Genomic DNA, 13,855 nt, shown 5'->3' on the forward strand with positions numbered 1-13,855 from the left:
CCTGAGTGATTACCTGAGCCCCACCTATGAGAGGGGAAAGTCTTTGTTATGAAAGCTATGTCTTGATATGACCTTACGTCTTAAAAAACCAAAAACGAAACTTGAAAATTCAATATTTTCTTTATATAGTAGTCATGATAACATAGAGGCACTGGAAAATGTCAGTTAATATTGTAATAACTGTTAGAGCTACAAACCTGACATCTATAATCGTTGTCAGTCATAAAAATATAGCAAATTGGGATAAATTTAGTTCAGTCATTCAAACAGAATGAAGCTTCTTGTCACCTGCTTTCCTTTGTGATTTGATTACCTTGAACTAGGTTTTCGTTAAAGAAAAAAAAAAGTATTCAAAGAAAAAGCTAATAGTGAAGCAAAAGAATTATTCAAGAAGCTTACTACACTTAACCAGTTTGCACAGGCTTAAAAGGTGTTAATTTTCGTTTTGTGGTGTTAGGATTCTGCATTGTCATTTTCTAAACAGTGATAATACAAATAACCCTTAGTATTCTTCACACAATTCTCCCCCAGAAGTAGGGTACAATAGTCTAGCATCTTTTGTGAAATGGGGACAATAATACCTGCTGTGAGGTAAGAGCCCCTGTGATTGATTGATTAATGTGTGTCAGACACAATAAGACATCTAGATTAAAGGAACTTTAGAAATATAGGGCATGGAAATATTTTTTAATTTTTAACTTTGATTACAATATAGAACTAGTATATTAGAGTCAAAAATTTTAGTTCTGAAATCCTTGAGTTCATTTGATCATTCCAAGTACCACAGTCTGTTTCTTGTATAAATTGTTTCTTAAAGAAGCCTTTACAATTGATATGAAATGTAATTTTAAAATGCTGAGTGATAACTAGAAAATCAGATGAAAATCCAATTAAACTTCATAATTTAAGTTATTAAGTGCCATTACATGGAAACTATTGTTTAATATATATAAACAGAGCAACATTAAAATTTCAGAATATAATAATTTCAACCTGACATCTTTTTCAACATAAGTCTGTAATAGCATTTTAGTTTTCAGTTAGCTGGCTGAAGGTGACTTAGCTTTGTAAGTGTCCCATGACTTACATAATGCAGAGAGAACACTAAGGCAATTTTAATATAGCCCAGATGACATAATTCCTAAACTACTAATCAGGTACAATACAGGTGAGAATATCGTGATTCCCGGCTCTACAACACATGCACTAACAAAGATGAATAATGGTTAAAAGAGATCTAATTGGAAGTCTAGAATACATCTTGGAAGATCTGTATTGGAAGTCATAATTGGAAATCTAATATTTTATTCAATTCACTAAGGAAAAACAATTAAAATGCAGTAAAAAAAAACACAATATATTCCCCTACGAAAACTAAAATTACTATTTCCCAAGTTCATAATTCTGTTGACACAACTTTCAAAAAGTAGAGGTGAATTGTGAGCAGCTCTCATTATGCACATGTTTTACATAGTGTTTTGGTCAGAAGCCTCAAGTTATTTTTTCCCAGGAATATTCATGAGATCTCTAATCGTAGTTCTCATTCTATAGTTTATAAGTTGGAATATAATAGGGTAACAATAAGCTTCAACTGTTCTGGCTTTAAGAGCTAAAACTGGTATGGTTAAAGAATCTCAGTGATTTAGATATGCTAAATAAACACAAAATAGAATGCACTGAAGTCAGCTTTATTTCTGTGTTCAATTTCCTTTGCAAAGAATCTAAATGTATTTCTTTTTGGGGGCTTTGACCTGTGGTTTCCATTAATTGAAGTCTCATGGTTGTAAATTTAATCATGTGATAATTTTTTTTTCTCTTCCTAACCTTCATCTGTGTTCTAAGATTTCGTCTATTGAGTATAAGATAATAATGGGTTCTGACTACAAGTCAAGCTATTCTTTAGCAAACAGAAACAATTACGCTTGGTAATAAGGTTAAATAATTATTGCTAAGCTATGTGTTGCGATTACAACAGAACTTTGAAATGACTACAGTATGATTAGAATAAGAAGGTGAGATAGCACGATGCTTATGAAATGAACTGGAAAGTGCCTGTGCTGCTGTGTTTATTGTAAATGTATCAGGATGATGGTTCATTTATTTTAAACTAGTTCAGAGCATAAAATAGGTGACAGTTGGAACAATGCACTAGCTTTAACTGTAGATTTTGTGAATGGCAAAATAATCATCAGTAGTAAAATAAAAGAATTCCTGTAATTCACATTGTATCAGGTAATTTTTTTTTTGACTTTTGTATACTTAAGCAGACCTTTTCATTCAGTATATTCTAATCCTACAAAATACTATTGTAAGAGTCATTAGGCTATTTAAAAACAATAGCCACCTATTGCTTGCAAGAAACTGTTTTTCTATTTTATGTATAAGGGATCAATGTATTTTACAGTGGGCTTTTAGGTACTGCACTTTTATTGTGAATACTCGCCAGAGGAAAAGTTTGAATAAAAAGGAGCTTATATTTTCACAGATGAGGGAAAATTGTAATGCCAAATGAGTTGGTTAAATAATGGAATTATTTATACAATATCTAAGATTGGTAGGCTTAATGATTTCCTTTTTTACTTTTAAATATCTAAAAATAAGTTATTCTTATTGGAAAAAAAACAACAACAACCAAAACATTGTACTGAAACAAAAGGAACATGCCATCATAGTGCTTAACTGTAGAGTCTTTAGTGCTTCTACAGCCCAGTACAGAATGAGGAACACGGAGGTTTAAGACAAATACTCTTTATCCTCTAAGTTAGAACAAGTTATTCAATCACGCATTAAGACTTTCTCAGACAACTTTTACAGGTCATTCAAAAACATTCTGTGTGTGTGTTGTTCCAAGTGAACTGTTATTAATGCCTCAAACTTAGGTATCTGGCGTTGTGGGTAGAGTCCCACAGAAATCTTCGTGGTTTGCTAATTTTAAAAGATCAATCGAAAACAGTGCTTCGGGGGCTAATATTTAGGGAATAAGGCTGATCCTTTCCGGAGTCATTCCGTTTAGCTCTTGTATGAAAAAGGAGAAACCTGTGAGGATTTGGTACAGAACTGGAGTCAGAAATGCACAGGGAGAGACAAGTACTACATGTAAAGTTGCAATCAGAAGTGCAAAAGGAAAGGAAATGCTCTACAGCTTGGGGAACAGCTGGACGGGACTTCTTCCAGCCTCTCACAAGCAAAGTTTGCAGTTAGGCGAGCTGGATGCAGGTTTTGCTGCAGCCGCGCGACCTGACGAGCTCGGGTTCCTAGGTTTCTGGACACCGCGGGAGTCGAAGTGCAAGTACAGCTAAGATAGGTCGCCGTGGCCCACGCTGTTCTCCGAGACGAGACTTTGCACCGCACGCCAGACAGGCCTGGGGCTGATCAAGGGCGTCCCAGAAGCTGCCACTTTCCCTTTCCCCAGGCATCTTCCATCACCCTGCTTCTAGATAGTGCGCAAATTTTCTTTCCAGTCCTGGTTGAGATTCAAATATCCTGTCCCGACCTTTCGCTATCCGCCCTCTCTGCCCTTCTTGCCAATGTTCCTGCCAGCAAAAGCCTCTAGTTGCAGCACCGGGCATGTTGTCTGTTTAACGCTCTCCGGAGATCCGTTGGCCCGTGCTTCCTCCTGAGGGGTGACAGCGCATGTCGTGTCTCATACCCTGGTTTGACTATTCCCTCCCTTCGCATTCTGGCCCCTCCATTTAGTAAAGACAAGTGCGAAATGTGCTCTCGGAGATGAGCCGTCTCTGCACCCCCCCCCGCCCCCCACCATCCGCCCATCGCGGTGAGGGAGGCTCCCCGGATCCTTGCCTGCACTGCCCGCCTGCCTCCCGCGCCGCCCCGGCTCGTCCCACCACTGGTGCTCCGCGGTTCTCTGCCCCTCGCCGCACAGAGCAAACCAAAGGGCGGCTCACGCAGCGAGAGCTGCCTCCGCGCCGGCCTGGGGAGCAGCGGCACTTCCCTCCGGGCCGAACCCTGCTGGGCATGCTCAGTGCGCCTCCTGGAGCCCGGCTCTCACGGGGCCAGGATCAGTTCTCCGGGTTTTCGCGGCTGCCGAGGGGGCGCTGAGGAGGGGAGGCTGGGAGACAGTCAGCGCCTTGTTCCTCGCCCCCTCCCTCGTGCCTGGCTGCAGCCGCCCGCACCGCAAGATGCGGGCCAATCAGGGGCCGGAGGCGGGGCTCTGGCAGTCACGCCCTCCCTCTGGGCTTATTGAGAGTTATATCAAGAAATTCAGTTCAGAGAGGAGAGAGGAGAGGGAGAAGGAGAGAGGGGCAGAGGAGAAGGGAGAGAGGGAGAGCATGCAAGACAGGAAGGAGCGCCTTAGAGTCTCTGAAGCACGAAAGACATAACCGATTAGGAATTTTTCGGGCAACTGTCATCCCGGAGAGCAGCCAGAGAATCACCATCACCCCAACTCTGACGTTTCCTACCAGAAGTTAGACTTAAGCAGTATTGACATCGGAGGGAAATGGTATGCCTGATGCTGTGGAAAATACTCCTGAGCTGAAGAAGTGCAACTGGATGTTGTGTGTGTGTTAAATACCAGAAGAGCCCAGACCCCGTGGTAATAGAGACGAAAATGTGAAGAGAATGACTAACGACAAATCTGTGAATTTGTTCTCTGGAGTTGCTAATTTGCCAGCCCGAAGCAACACAATTCACAAGGAGGAAACGTTTTGCTGCTTCTGATTTCTCCCCAAACTGGTGCTACCAGATGCATGGCTTTCTATGTGTTGGAACAAATCATTCCTAACTGCAGCATACCGGGAAAGGGGAAAGGTTGAGGCAACTAACGTAAGTGTAAAGTTTCGCATGCACAATTGTAAATTTTGTGTTTAGATATGTCCTCAGTGTGGACGAGGGATGTTTGTAATTGGGTAGACGGTTGGGGCAGAGCTCACCTACTAGGCTGTATCTGCATCCCTACCTGCATCACTCTGCTGGAACTAATCGCGGGCATCAGCTACCGTACAGCCTAATGCAGATAAGATTAGAGCCTGGGAACTGACCAGTTCTACTCAAGTAGGTAGCTGCCTGGAGCCTTGCACCCATTTAAATTGCAGTTAGGGGAGCATCTAAACAGAAGCCTTTTTACCTGCGTTACTGGGTTGCAGTATTTATGTGTGGCAGATGTTACTCATATTATAACCAGGGATCAGGGTTAAGAAACTGCATTTTTTCCTCTTTTATGTTCAGTAGAAAATATTGTGCTGTTACATGGAAATGTTAGCTGCGTTTTACTTCCATCTCCACACTCTCTTCCACATCTAGGATGAGGAATCTTGTATTATACATTTTTAAAAGTTTTAGTGTGTTTCTTAATCCAAATGGGGATAATTTGGCAATATGGAGAAATGAGAGCAAGGTCTGGGTAGGAAATTTGAAGTGTCGGTATCGTGCTTTTAAGCAATGAGGCTATGTAGTGGCCGGTGACTATTGCTTCTGATGCTGCAGCAGCATGTCCGGGTGCTTGTTTCCCAGTAAGATTGTATTAGAAGGCAGTTGAGGAACTGGGAGGAAAGAAGAGATAGTCTTTTTAGAGGAAAGAGGTGACTCAGTGTAGCAGAGAAGAAAACATCACATTTGACATGTGACAAAGCAATTAGCAGGAACCATAGCTAAATACTTGGTGTTTTTCACTTGCACCTAAAAAAACTAAGGGAGGTGGGTTAGAAGCCAGGAGGCGGGTAAGACAGGGGGAGGGGAAGAGGAGAACAAGAATGCATGTTTTGAATTAAACAGTGTCCTGAAAAACAGTGTGGGTGAATTCAGGTAAAAATAGCAGCTGTCCTTAATTCAAAAGTAGATTAATTTCATTTTCTCCTGGCAAATGCGACAAGCAGTGGATATTTAGTGTTTTCATCCACAGAGTTAACTTGCAAACAGTGGCAGAGCAAACTGCCATGTTTACTAATGTGCAGTGGAAAATGTGTTGTGATATTTCATGACTGTGTGTTTTTGTTTACTGAAGAATAATATTGTCTATACGATTGTGTTGACAGTGGCTGTCTCCAAATAAGCGATGAGATGTAATGCATCCTCCAGTCCATGCACGCTTCCTCTTGCAATTCGTGCATCATTCCTCAGTGGAAACCTTTAAACCCTAAAATCCAGGAAAAGAAAATAAATACATTATCATGGACCTGAGGGATTTTTACCTGTTGGCTGCTCTGATTGCCTGTTTAAGGCTGGATTCCGCAATAGCTCAAGAACTTATTTACACTATTAGAGAGGAATTGCCTGAAAATGTGCCCATAGGAAACATACCAAAGGATCTGAACATTTCTCACATCAATGCTGCCACAGGGACCAGTGCCAGCCTTGTCTACAGACTGGTTTCTAAAGCTGGGGATGCCCCTTTGGTGAAAGTATCCAGTAGCACTGGGGAAATTTTCACAACCTCCAATAGAATAGACAGAGAAAAACTCTGTGCTGGAGCCTCTTATGCTGAGGAGAATGAGTGTTTCTTTGAACTTGAGGTAGTGATCCTCCCCAATGATTTTTTCAGGCTGATCAAAATAAAAATAATTGTCAAGGATACCAATGATAATGCCCCCATGTTTCCATCCCCTGTCATCAATATTTCCATTCCAGAAAACACTTTGATCAACAGCCGCTTTCCAATTCCATCAGCAACAGATCCTGACACAGGCTTCAATGGTGTACAGCATTATGAATTGTTAAATGGGCAGAGTGTTTTTGGACTGGATATCGTGGAAACTCCGGAGGGAGAGAAGTGGCCGCAATTGATTGTTCAGCAAAACTTGGACAGAGAACAGAAAGATACCTATGTGATGAAAATCAAAGTAGAGGATGGAGGCACTCCACAGAAATCCAGCACGGCCATACTGCAGGTCACAGTAAGTGATGTAAATGACAACAGGCCAGTGTTTAAAGAGGGTCAAGTGGAGGTGCATATTCCAGAGAATGCTCCTGTGGGCACCTCTGTAATTCAGCTCCATGCCACTGATGCAGATATAGGCAGTAATGCTGAAATCCGGTACATTTTTGGTGCCCAGGTCGCCCCTGCAACCAAAAGGCTCTTTGCTTTAAATAATACTACTGGACTGATTACAGTTCAGAGGTCCCTAGATCGAGAGGAGACAGCCATTCACAAAGTGACAGTGCTGGCTAGTGATGGCAGCTCCACTCCTGCTCGAGCAACGGTTACCATCAATGTCACTGATGTAAATGATAACCCTCCTAACATAGACCTCAGGTACATTATAAGTCCCATCAATGGCACAGTGTATTTATCTGAGAAAGATCCTGTCAATACAAAGATTGCCCTAATTACAGTTTCAGATAAGGACACAGATGTGAATGGCAAAGTGATCTGTTTTATTGAAAGAGAGGTCCCATTTCATTTGAAGGCAGTATACGATAACCAATATTTGTTAGAGACCTCCTCTTTGTTGGACTATGAGGGCACCAAAGAATTCAGCTTTAAAATTGTTGCCTCTGATTCTGGGAAACCCAGTTTAAATCAGACTGCCCTGGTAAGGGTTAAGCTTGAGGATGAAAATGACAACCCACCAATTTTCAACCAGCCTGTAATTGAGCTGTCAGTTTCTGAAAACAACCGACGTGGGTTATACTTAACAACTATTAGTGCCACAGATGAAGACAGTGGGAAAAATGCGGACATTGTTTATCAGCTTGGACCGAATGCCTCCTTCTTTGATTTGGACCGAAAGACAGGAGTTTTGACAGCCTCCAGAGTCTTTGACAGAGAAGAACAGGAGCGGTTCATTTTTACAGTAACTGCCAGGGACAATGGAACCCCTCCCCTCCAAAGCCAAGCGGCCGTGATAGTTACTGTTCTGGATGAGAATGACAATAGCCCCAAGTTTACTCATAATCATTTTCAATTTTTTGTGTCTGAGAATCTGCCAAAGTATAGTACTGTGGGGGTAATCACAGTGACAGATGCAGATGCTGGAGAGAATAAAGCTGTGACTCTCTCCATTCTAAATGACAATGATAATTTTGTGCTGGATCCCTATTCTGGAGTCATAAAGTCAAATGTCTCATTTGATAGAGAGCAGCAGAGTTCCTACACTTTTGATGTCAAAGCCACTGATGGAGGACAACCACCTCGTTCCTCCACTGCAAAAGTAACTATCAATGTCATGGATGTCAATGACAATAGTCCAGTTGTCATTTCTCCACCTTCCAACACTTCTTTTAAGTTGGTACCCCTCTCAGCCATTCCTGGCTCTGTGGTAGCAGAAGTTTTTGCAGTGGATATCGACACTGGGATGAACGCCGAACTGAAGTATACAATTGTGAGTGGGAACAACAAAGGCTTGTTTCGGATCGATCCAGTAACAGGTAACATCACTCTGGAAGAGAAGCCAGCACCTACTGATGTGGGCTTGCACCGTTTGGTGGTCAATATAAGTGACCTGGGATACCCTAAGTCTTTGCACACACTCGTGCTTGTTTTTCTTTACGTTAATGACACCGCTGGGAATGCCTCCTATATCTATGACTTGATTCGCAGGACTATGGAGACCCCACTGGATAGGAACATAGGGGACAGTAGCCAACCCTATCAAAATGAGGACTATCTCACCATCATGATTGCCATCGTCGCAGGGGCCATGGTGGTCATAGTGGTGATCTTCGTCACCGTCCTGGTGCGATGTCGCCATGCATCGAGGTTCAAAGCAGCTCAGAGGAGCAAGCAAGGTGCTGAGTGGATGTCCCCAAACCAGGAGAACAAACAAAACAAGAAAAAGAAAAGGAAGAAAAGAAAGTCTCCCAAGAGCTCTCTTTTGAACTTTGTTACAATTGAAGAGTCCAAACCTGACGATGCAGTTCACGAACCTATCAATGGGACAATAAGCCTGCCCGCTGAGCTGGAGGAGCAAAGTATAGGAAGATTTGACTGGGGCCCAGCCCCTCCAACAACCTTCAAGCCTAACAGCCCTGACCTGGCCAAGCACTACAAATCTGCTTCTCCACAGCCTGCTTTTCATCTTAAACCAGACACTCCGGTTTCCGTGAAAAAGCATCATGTGATTCAGGAACTCCCTTTGGACAACACCTTTGTCGGGGGTTGTGACACCCTCTCCAAACGCTCTTCCACTAGTTCAGATCACTTCAGTGCCTCAGAGTGCAGTTCCCAAGGAGGCTTCAAGACAAAGGGCCCCTTACACACCAGACAGGTAAACGAGCACTTTTACTGGTCTATAAGTACTGCATACAAGTGCCCAGTCAACCAGTATTAACGTGCCAGTGTGTCTCTTGTTTTGGTCTAACTTTAGCTTAGTTATAAAGAGGGAAAAAAAAAACTTGACCCCTTTTTTTATTCTTCTGGGGCTCAGTCAAGAATTTTTAGAACAGCTTTGAATGTTCTGAGTTCTGAGAATTATTTAACTTCCCAGTTTCCTTCAAATGACAAAAGATGAAAAGAGGAAATAATTCCAAAATGTCCCAAGATAATGTTTGCTGAAGAAGAAAACCTGTCCTGTTATGCCAAATTCTGCTCCTGGGGTTTCCAAATTGACTGCTTCAAGATTTTCACATTACCTTTTGATCTAAAAAGTCACCTTCAAATCCCAAGTTTTAAATGACGTTTGAAGGTGTCGCTATAATTATTTTGGAGCTGTGGTTGCTAAAGGGGTTAATTTTTTTTTAGTCTCTAAACAAGATAGTAGTTTATTAAATGTACATCAGCCGTGAAGCACATGATTGTTGATAGATTGCAACGAAGCCATATAGGAAGCCTTCTCTTTGATTTCAGATGATTTCATTGTAATATAGTACATTGGGTATTGAATAGAAGGTTGGCAAATTGTCCGTAATGGCCAAAGTACTCTTTCAAGAAAAAAAAAAAAAAATAGAAGGAATGCTTTCTCCCTGATATAACCAATTTATACAGAAAAGAATGAATCCATTGTAAATATTCTCCCATCTTAGTAATGCATAAGTGATCTGTCATAACTCATTTTAAACTGTGAAATATGCCATATGAAGAGGGATTAAGAGGCTGAGAAACTCATATTTCAACCAAATCCAGAATTAGTTTTTCTTAGGTCTAATAATTCCTTGTTAATAAAGATTTAAATGCAGTGCTGTCTAATTTATTTCACTGGTGCTTGTCTATTGCCATGAAATTTGAGTGTCAGTAATAGCCTGTAGATGGCACTAGGGTATCATGTCGCTTGTGCTGGCCAGGCGCCCATCCCGCAGTAGCAAGGAAAGGGGGGAGGGAAGGATCAAGCTGGTACTACAGCCAAAGATACCTTTTATTTAATGATAGTTGCTCTGGAGCAACTAGCATTTCAATTCATTTGGTTGCTCTTTTGTGATTAGCTCTCACCACACCAACTTTCTAGGATTTCGTAATCTGAGTTCCACCCTTGTTGGTACTGAGTCCCCCTATGGTGATGGCCCATCTGAATTTGTTCAAAATAAGGAACATATAGATTTCAGAAAATCAAGGAAAGCAAAAATAAATTTGCAGGACAGTATTGACAATTGTTGATCAGTGTTTGAAAACTCAAGAGTTTTTCCTTTTTTTATGTGGGACGTGGGGTGAGATAGAATGTTATATTGAAACTCTATTTCCCTCTTACCATCTAGTGTTTATTGCTCTGGAATGACTTTAAGGTTTTGTGGTAATAAGATATTCATAAAACTAATTTTGACAGTGAATCACATAGATATTCCCAGAACAGTAAGCATAATGTCTATCTGTGATTATTCAACTAAAATCTCTACTTCTTAATGTAAAAGATTAGATATCTAGAGCATTTTAAAAGTACATATACTTAAAGCTTGAAGGCACAGAATGAGAGGAATTAAAATAAGTCCGTGTCAGAATTCTAGAGGAGCATATGAAGTTATCTGATAGAAGTTGAAGTTGGAAAGACTTATTTTTATGTTAACTTCATCAGCTTTTTAAGAGAGGTTGTTTTAAAATGTAGAAGATTTCTGAGCTTAGTAAAGGTTTGTGAAAGAAAGTTGGTAAATAAGATAGTTAATCATGCTAAGTAATTTTTGAAACTAATGGACTTAATGGACTTAAATATGAAGGTACTATTAATGAAAAGAAAGAAAACGGCTTTTTTATTTACTTTTTAGGTGAAGGTCACTCACAATATGCTGATATTTTATGATTTGCATACTCTCTTGAAAAAAGCAAACCTGATTTGAACTTTTCATACAAAATCTGAAATTTGTTTTCCAAAGAAACATTCTGATATTCTTCCAACATCATCTTTCTTTTCATGTAAATGTGGTGTGGATTAGCATTGACGCACGGGCCCACTTTTTCTGACTTCTCCACAAAACTTGAAACTCTATGTAGTACAGTGACATAAATGTTAAGTGCATTTCAGCAAATTATGGAAAAGATATTTTGTTTAGGCTTAGTCATAAGAACATTTGTATGATGTAATCTTTAAAATAGGATGCTGACTAATTCTCTAACTGGAACTAAAGTGCATTTTAGACATTCCTTGAGACCATGTGTTACTGTGCAGTTCTCATTGTAGTCATTTGGATGTTCAGACATAGCTGTAATTCACTATTATGCTGAAGAGCTATTGAAATGGCTTTGCTTATACCTTTTAGAAATTTTCACGCCGAGAAAGAAAAATTGCAGTGTTGGAGAAAAGGAATATTGGAAGTAAGGAGAAGTGTTGGTGATAGCAATATGTACAATTTTAGTGTAAGAGGCATATTTTCTATGAATGAAGAACATAAATTATATACGATCCTTTTAGGTTTTTTTTTTTTTTTAACTGAACTACATGAGTGTTATCTGAAGATGTTCTAGTTAAGCTAAAATAAAAATTCTATTTTTAGCTCCTTCTCTTCAACTAGTTGCTTTTATACAGAATATGCTCCTGAAGCTACACAATTTTGAAAAAAGTAGGGTTTATCACAACAAAAGCTTTCAAAGGAATTTATAAACATATAATGTGTGAAGATTTTTAGTTGAGTGGGCACAGAGTGCTGTGAACAGGAATACCTTTTTCACTTAATGGTGCTAGTTGATGTGTGAGTAAAACGCAAGATTCTTGAGTAAAGGGCTACCAAATTTAAATATCATTCATCTGTGTTGTGGATACAATGAAAACATAATGTCTGACTCTTCTGCCATCAGGGCATTAGTTCCTATTTTGTCTTTCATTCCCCTGCTGTTTTGCCTTGTGTGACCCTACAAAGAATGTTGGAAACCGTATTCCTCATCCACTCGATTTCACTGAGCTTTCATTTTCCTTGAACATAACAAATCTGTCACTGGATTTTCCACAAATTATTTTGCATGAATTTTCAGAAGTACCCTTATCATTCACAGATTGGGTGGAATTTCCCGTTTTTAAGAAAAGCAAGAGCATGTCTTGATATTTATTTATAAATAAGCAAAGTTCACTGTTAATGGGTTTAAGAGGATGGCAAGATAATCAATTCCAGTAGGGCTTTAAGTGATAAAGCTCATTGGTGTATTTTTCTAAAAGGAAAATATATTCTTAGTGGATGTGATTTTTAAAATGTGATATTAAGTTCTCAAACTTTAAGGTGTCTCGGAATGATCCGGAGGGTTTCTTAAAACATGGACCCCACTCCCAGATGTTCTGATTCAGTACCGTTGGGGTCAAGCCTGAAAGTTTCCATTGCTGACAAGATCCTAGGCATGTTGATGCTGTTAGTCCAGAGACCATACTTTGAGAACCACTGCCTCAGCATATTGGAATAAGAAACGTCAGGTCTTTTCCCTTTCAGATTATCATTTCCAGAGTACCTGTTTGTACACAGCCCAGCTCTCACTCAGCTCACTTATTGACAGCCTTTTTATTGTGGCTGGAGGGGCTTTACAGTAAGCTGTTTATTGCTATTTCCCAACCTGGTTGACAGCACTTGGGGAATTAATTTTCTTGGCCCCAGTGTGCTTTTTGTGGGGGTATAAATGAAAATGTAAAAAAAAAAAAAAAAGTGACCTATTTACATTTGACAACTTCTTCCAGTAATAAAACAATCTGTGAGAGTTGCATTACAGTCTGGTTGTGGGTAAACAGTCATGTTTAATTTTCTAAATGAAATGCTTATTTTAGAGTTTAAGTATCCTGACTTCAACTGTTCACAATCGAGAGTATTTGCTCATATGTATATCTGTGTATGTATCGAAGAAATTAAACATTGAAAATGTGTGTGCATGCTATACTCAAGTGTATACATGTGCTTTTACTACAGAAAGGGAATTGCTTCTATTCCCAGTCATTTAGAGATACCATACTACATTTATGATTATTTTTCATTTTTGAAGAATACCACTACAACCACTGAAGTGCTGTGTCACGTAAAATGCAGAAGACAGTCATAGAATTGCTATTTAGAACAGTGGGAAAATGCAATTGAAAGAAGTGAAGGCAGCAAATCTGAACTAATGTGAGGCTACTAAAAAAAATGTGACGATACTTGAAACTACTAAATGTTGCAGTATATCGTGACAGTTGAACACAGGTGGTATGTGGAGAAAAATTGCTCCCCAAGATGCAAAGTATATTTAAAATGTTGTCAGTTGCGATTTTTATTTCCACTCCTTCCCTTTGGCCAAGTGCCCTATGATCAAGAAGTCAGTTGTGAGGTAAAGGAAACCCAGACCCCTTGGATTGATTTAGGAATTTGAAATGAGGATGGGCCATCTATACAAACTGGCTACCTTTCCTCTTGGATTTGTGATACAAATACTTGATTTTTTTTTTCAACTTGATACAGCTAAGTTATAAAATTCAAGGTACATTTTAGTATTCATTGCTAATAACCTTGAGAGTAAAAATAAAAGTTGCCACTGTATTAAGCATAGTTGTGTCTTCTGATTACTGAATACGTGTTAACGTAGAGAAAA

At 39.8% G+C, this 13,855-nt stretch overlaps 1 protein-coding gene and 1 long non-coding RNA gene across 13 annotated transcripts in view; one reads left to right on the plus strand and one right to left on the minus strand.

Moving 5' to 3' along the window:
* Window positions 1–668: 668 nt before the first annotated feature.
* LOC147584711 (uncharacterized) lies at window positions 669–4,093 on the minus strand. Its single transcript, XR_015252681.1, has 2 exons — window positions 3,802–4,093; window positions 669–3,616 (listed from the first exon to the last, which is right to left on the minus strand). It is a non-coding gene; the product is annotated as an uncharacterized LOC147584711 (long non-coding RNA).
* Window positions 4,094–4,214: 121 nt separating this feature from the next.
* PCDH9 (protocadherin 9) overlaps window positions 4,215–13,855 on the plus strand; it is a 929,525-nt gene continuing 919,884 nt past the window's right edge. For 11 of the 12 annotated variants that reach the window (XM_025924173.2, XM_025924176.2, XM_086710753.1 and 8 more), the window contains exons 1-2: window positions 4,216–4,785; window positions 5,994–9,164. In XM_025924173.2, coding sequence (XP_025779958.1) covers window positions 6,129–9,164 — 3,036 coding nt within the window. In that variant the 5' untranslated portion in view covers window positions 4,216–4,785; window positions 5,994–6,128. Of the gene's footprint in view, window positions 4,786–5,993; window positions 9,165–13,855 lie in introns of all 12 variants that reach the window. The other variant, XM_086710819.1, reaches the window with a different exon arrangement.

The sequence above is a fragment of the Puma concolor genome, chromosome A1 (assembly GCF_028749965.1).
Source record: "Puma concolor isolate L17-30 chromosome A1, mPumCon1.1.hap2, whole genome shotgun sequence".
In the NCBI taxonomy this organism is placed as follows: domain Eukaryota; kingdom Metazoa; phylum Chordata; class Mammalia; order Carnivora; family Felidae; genus Puma; species Puma concolor.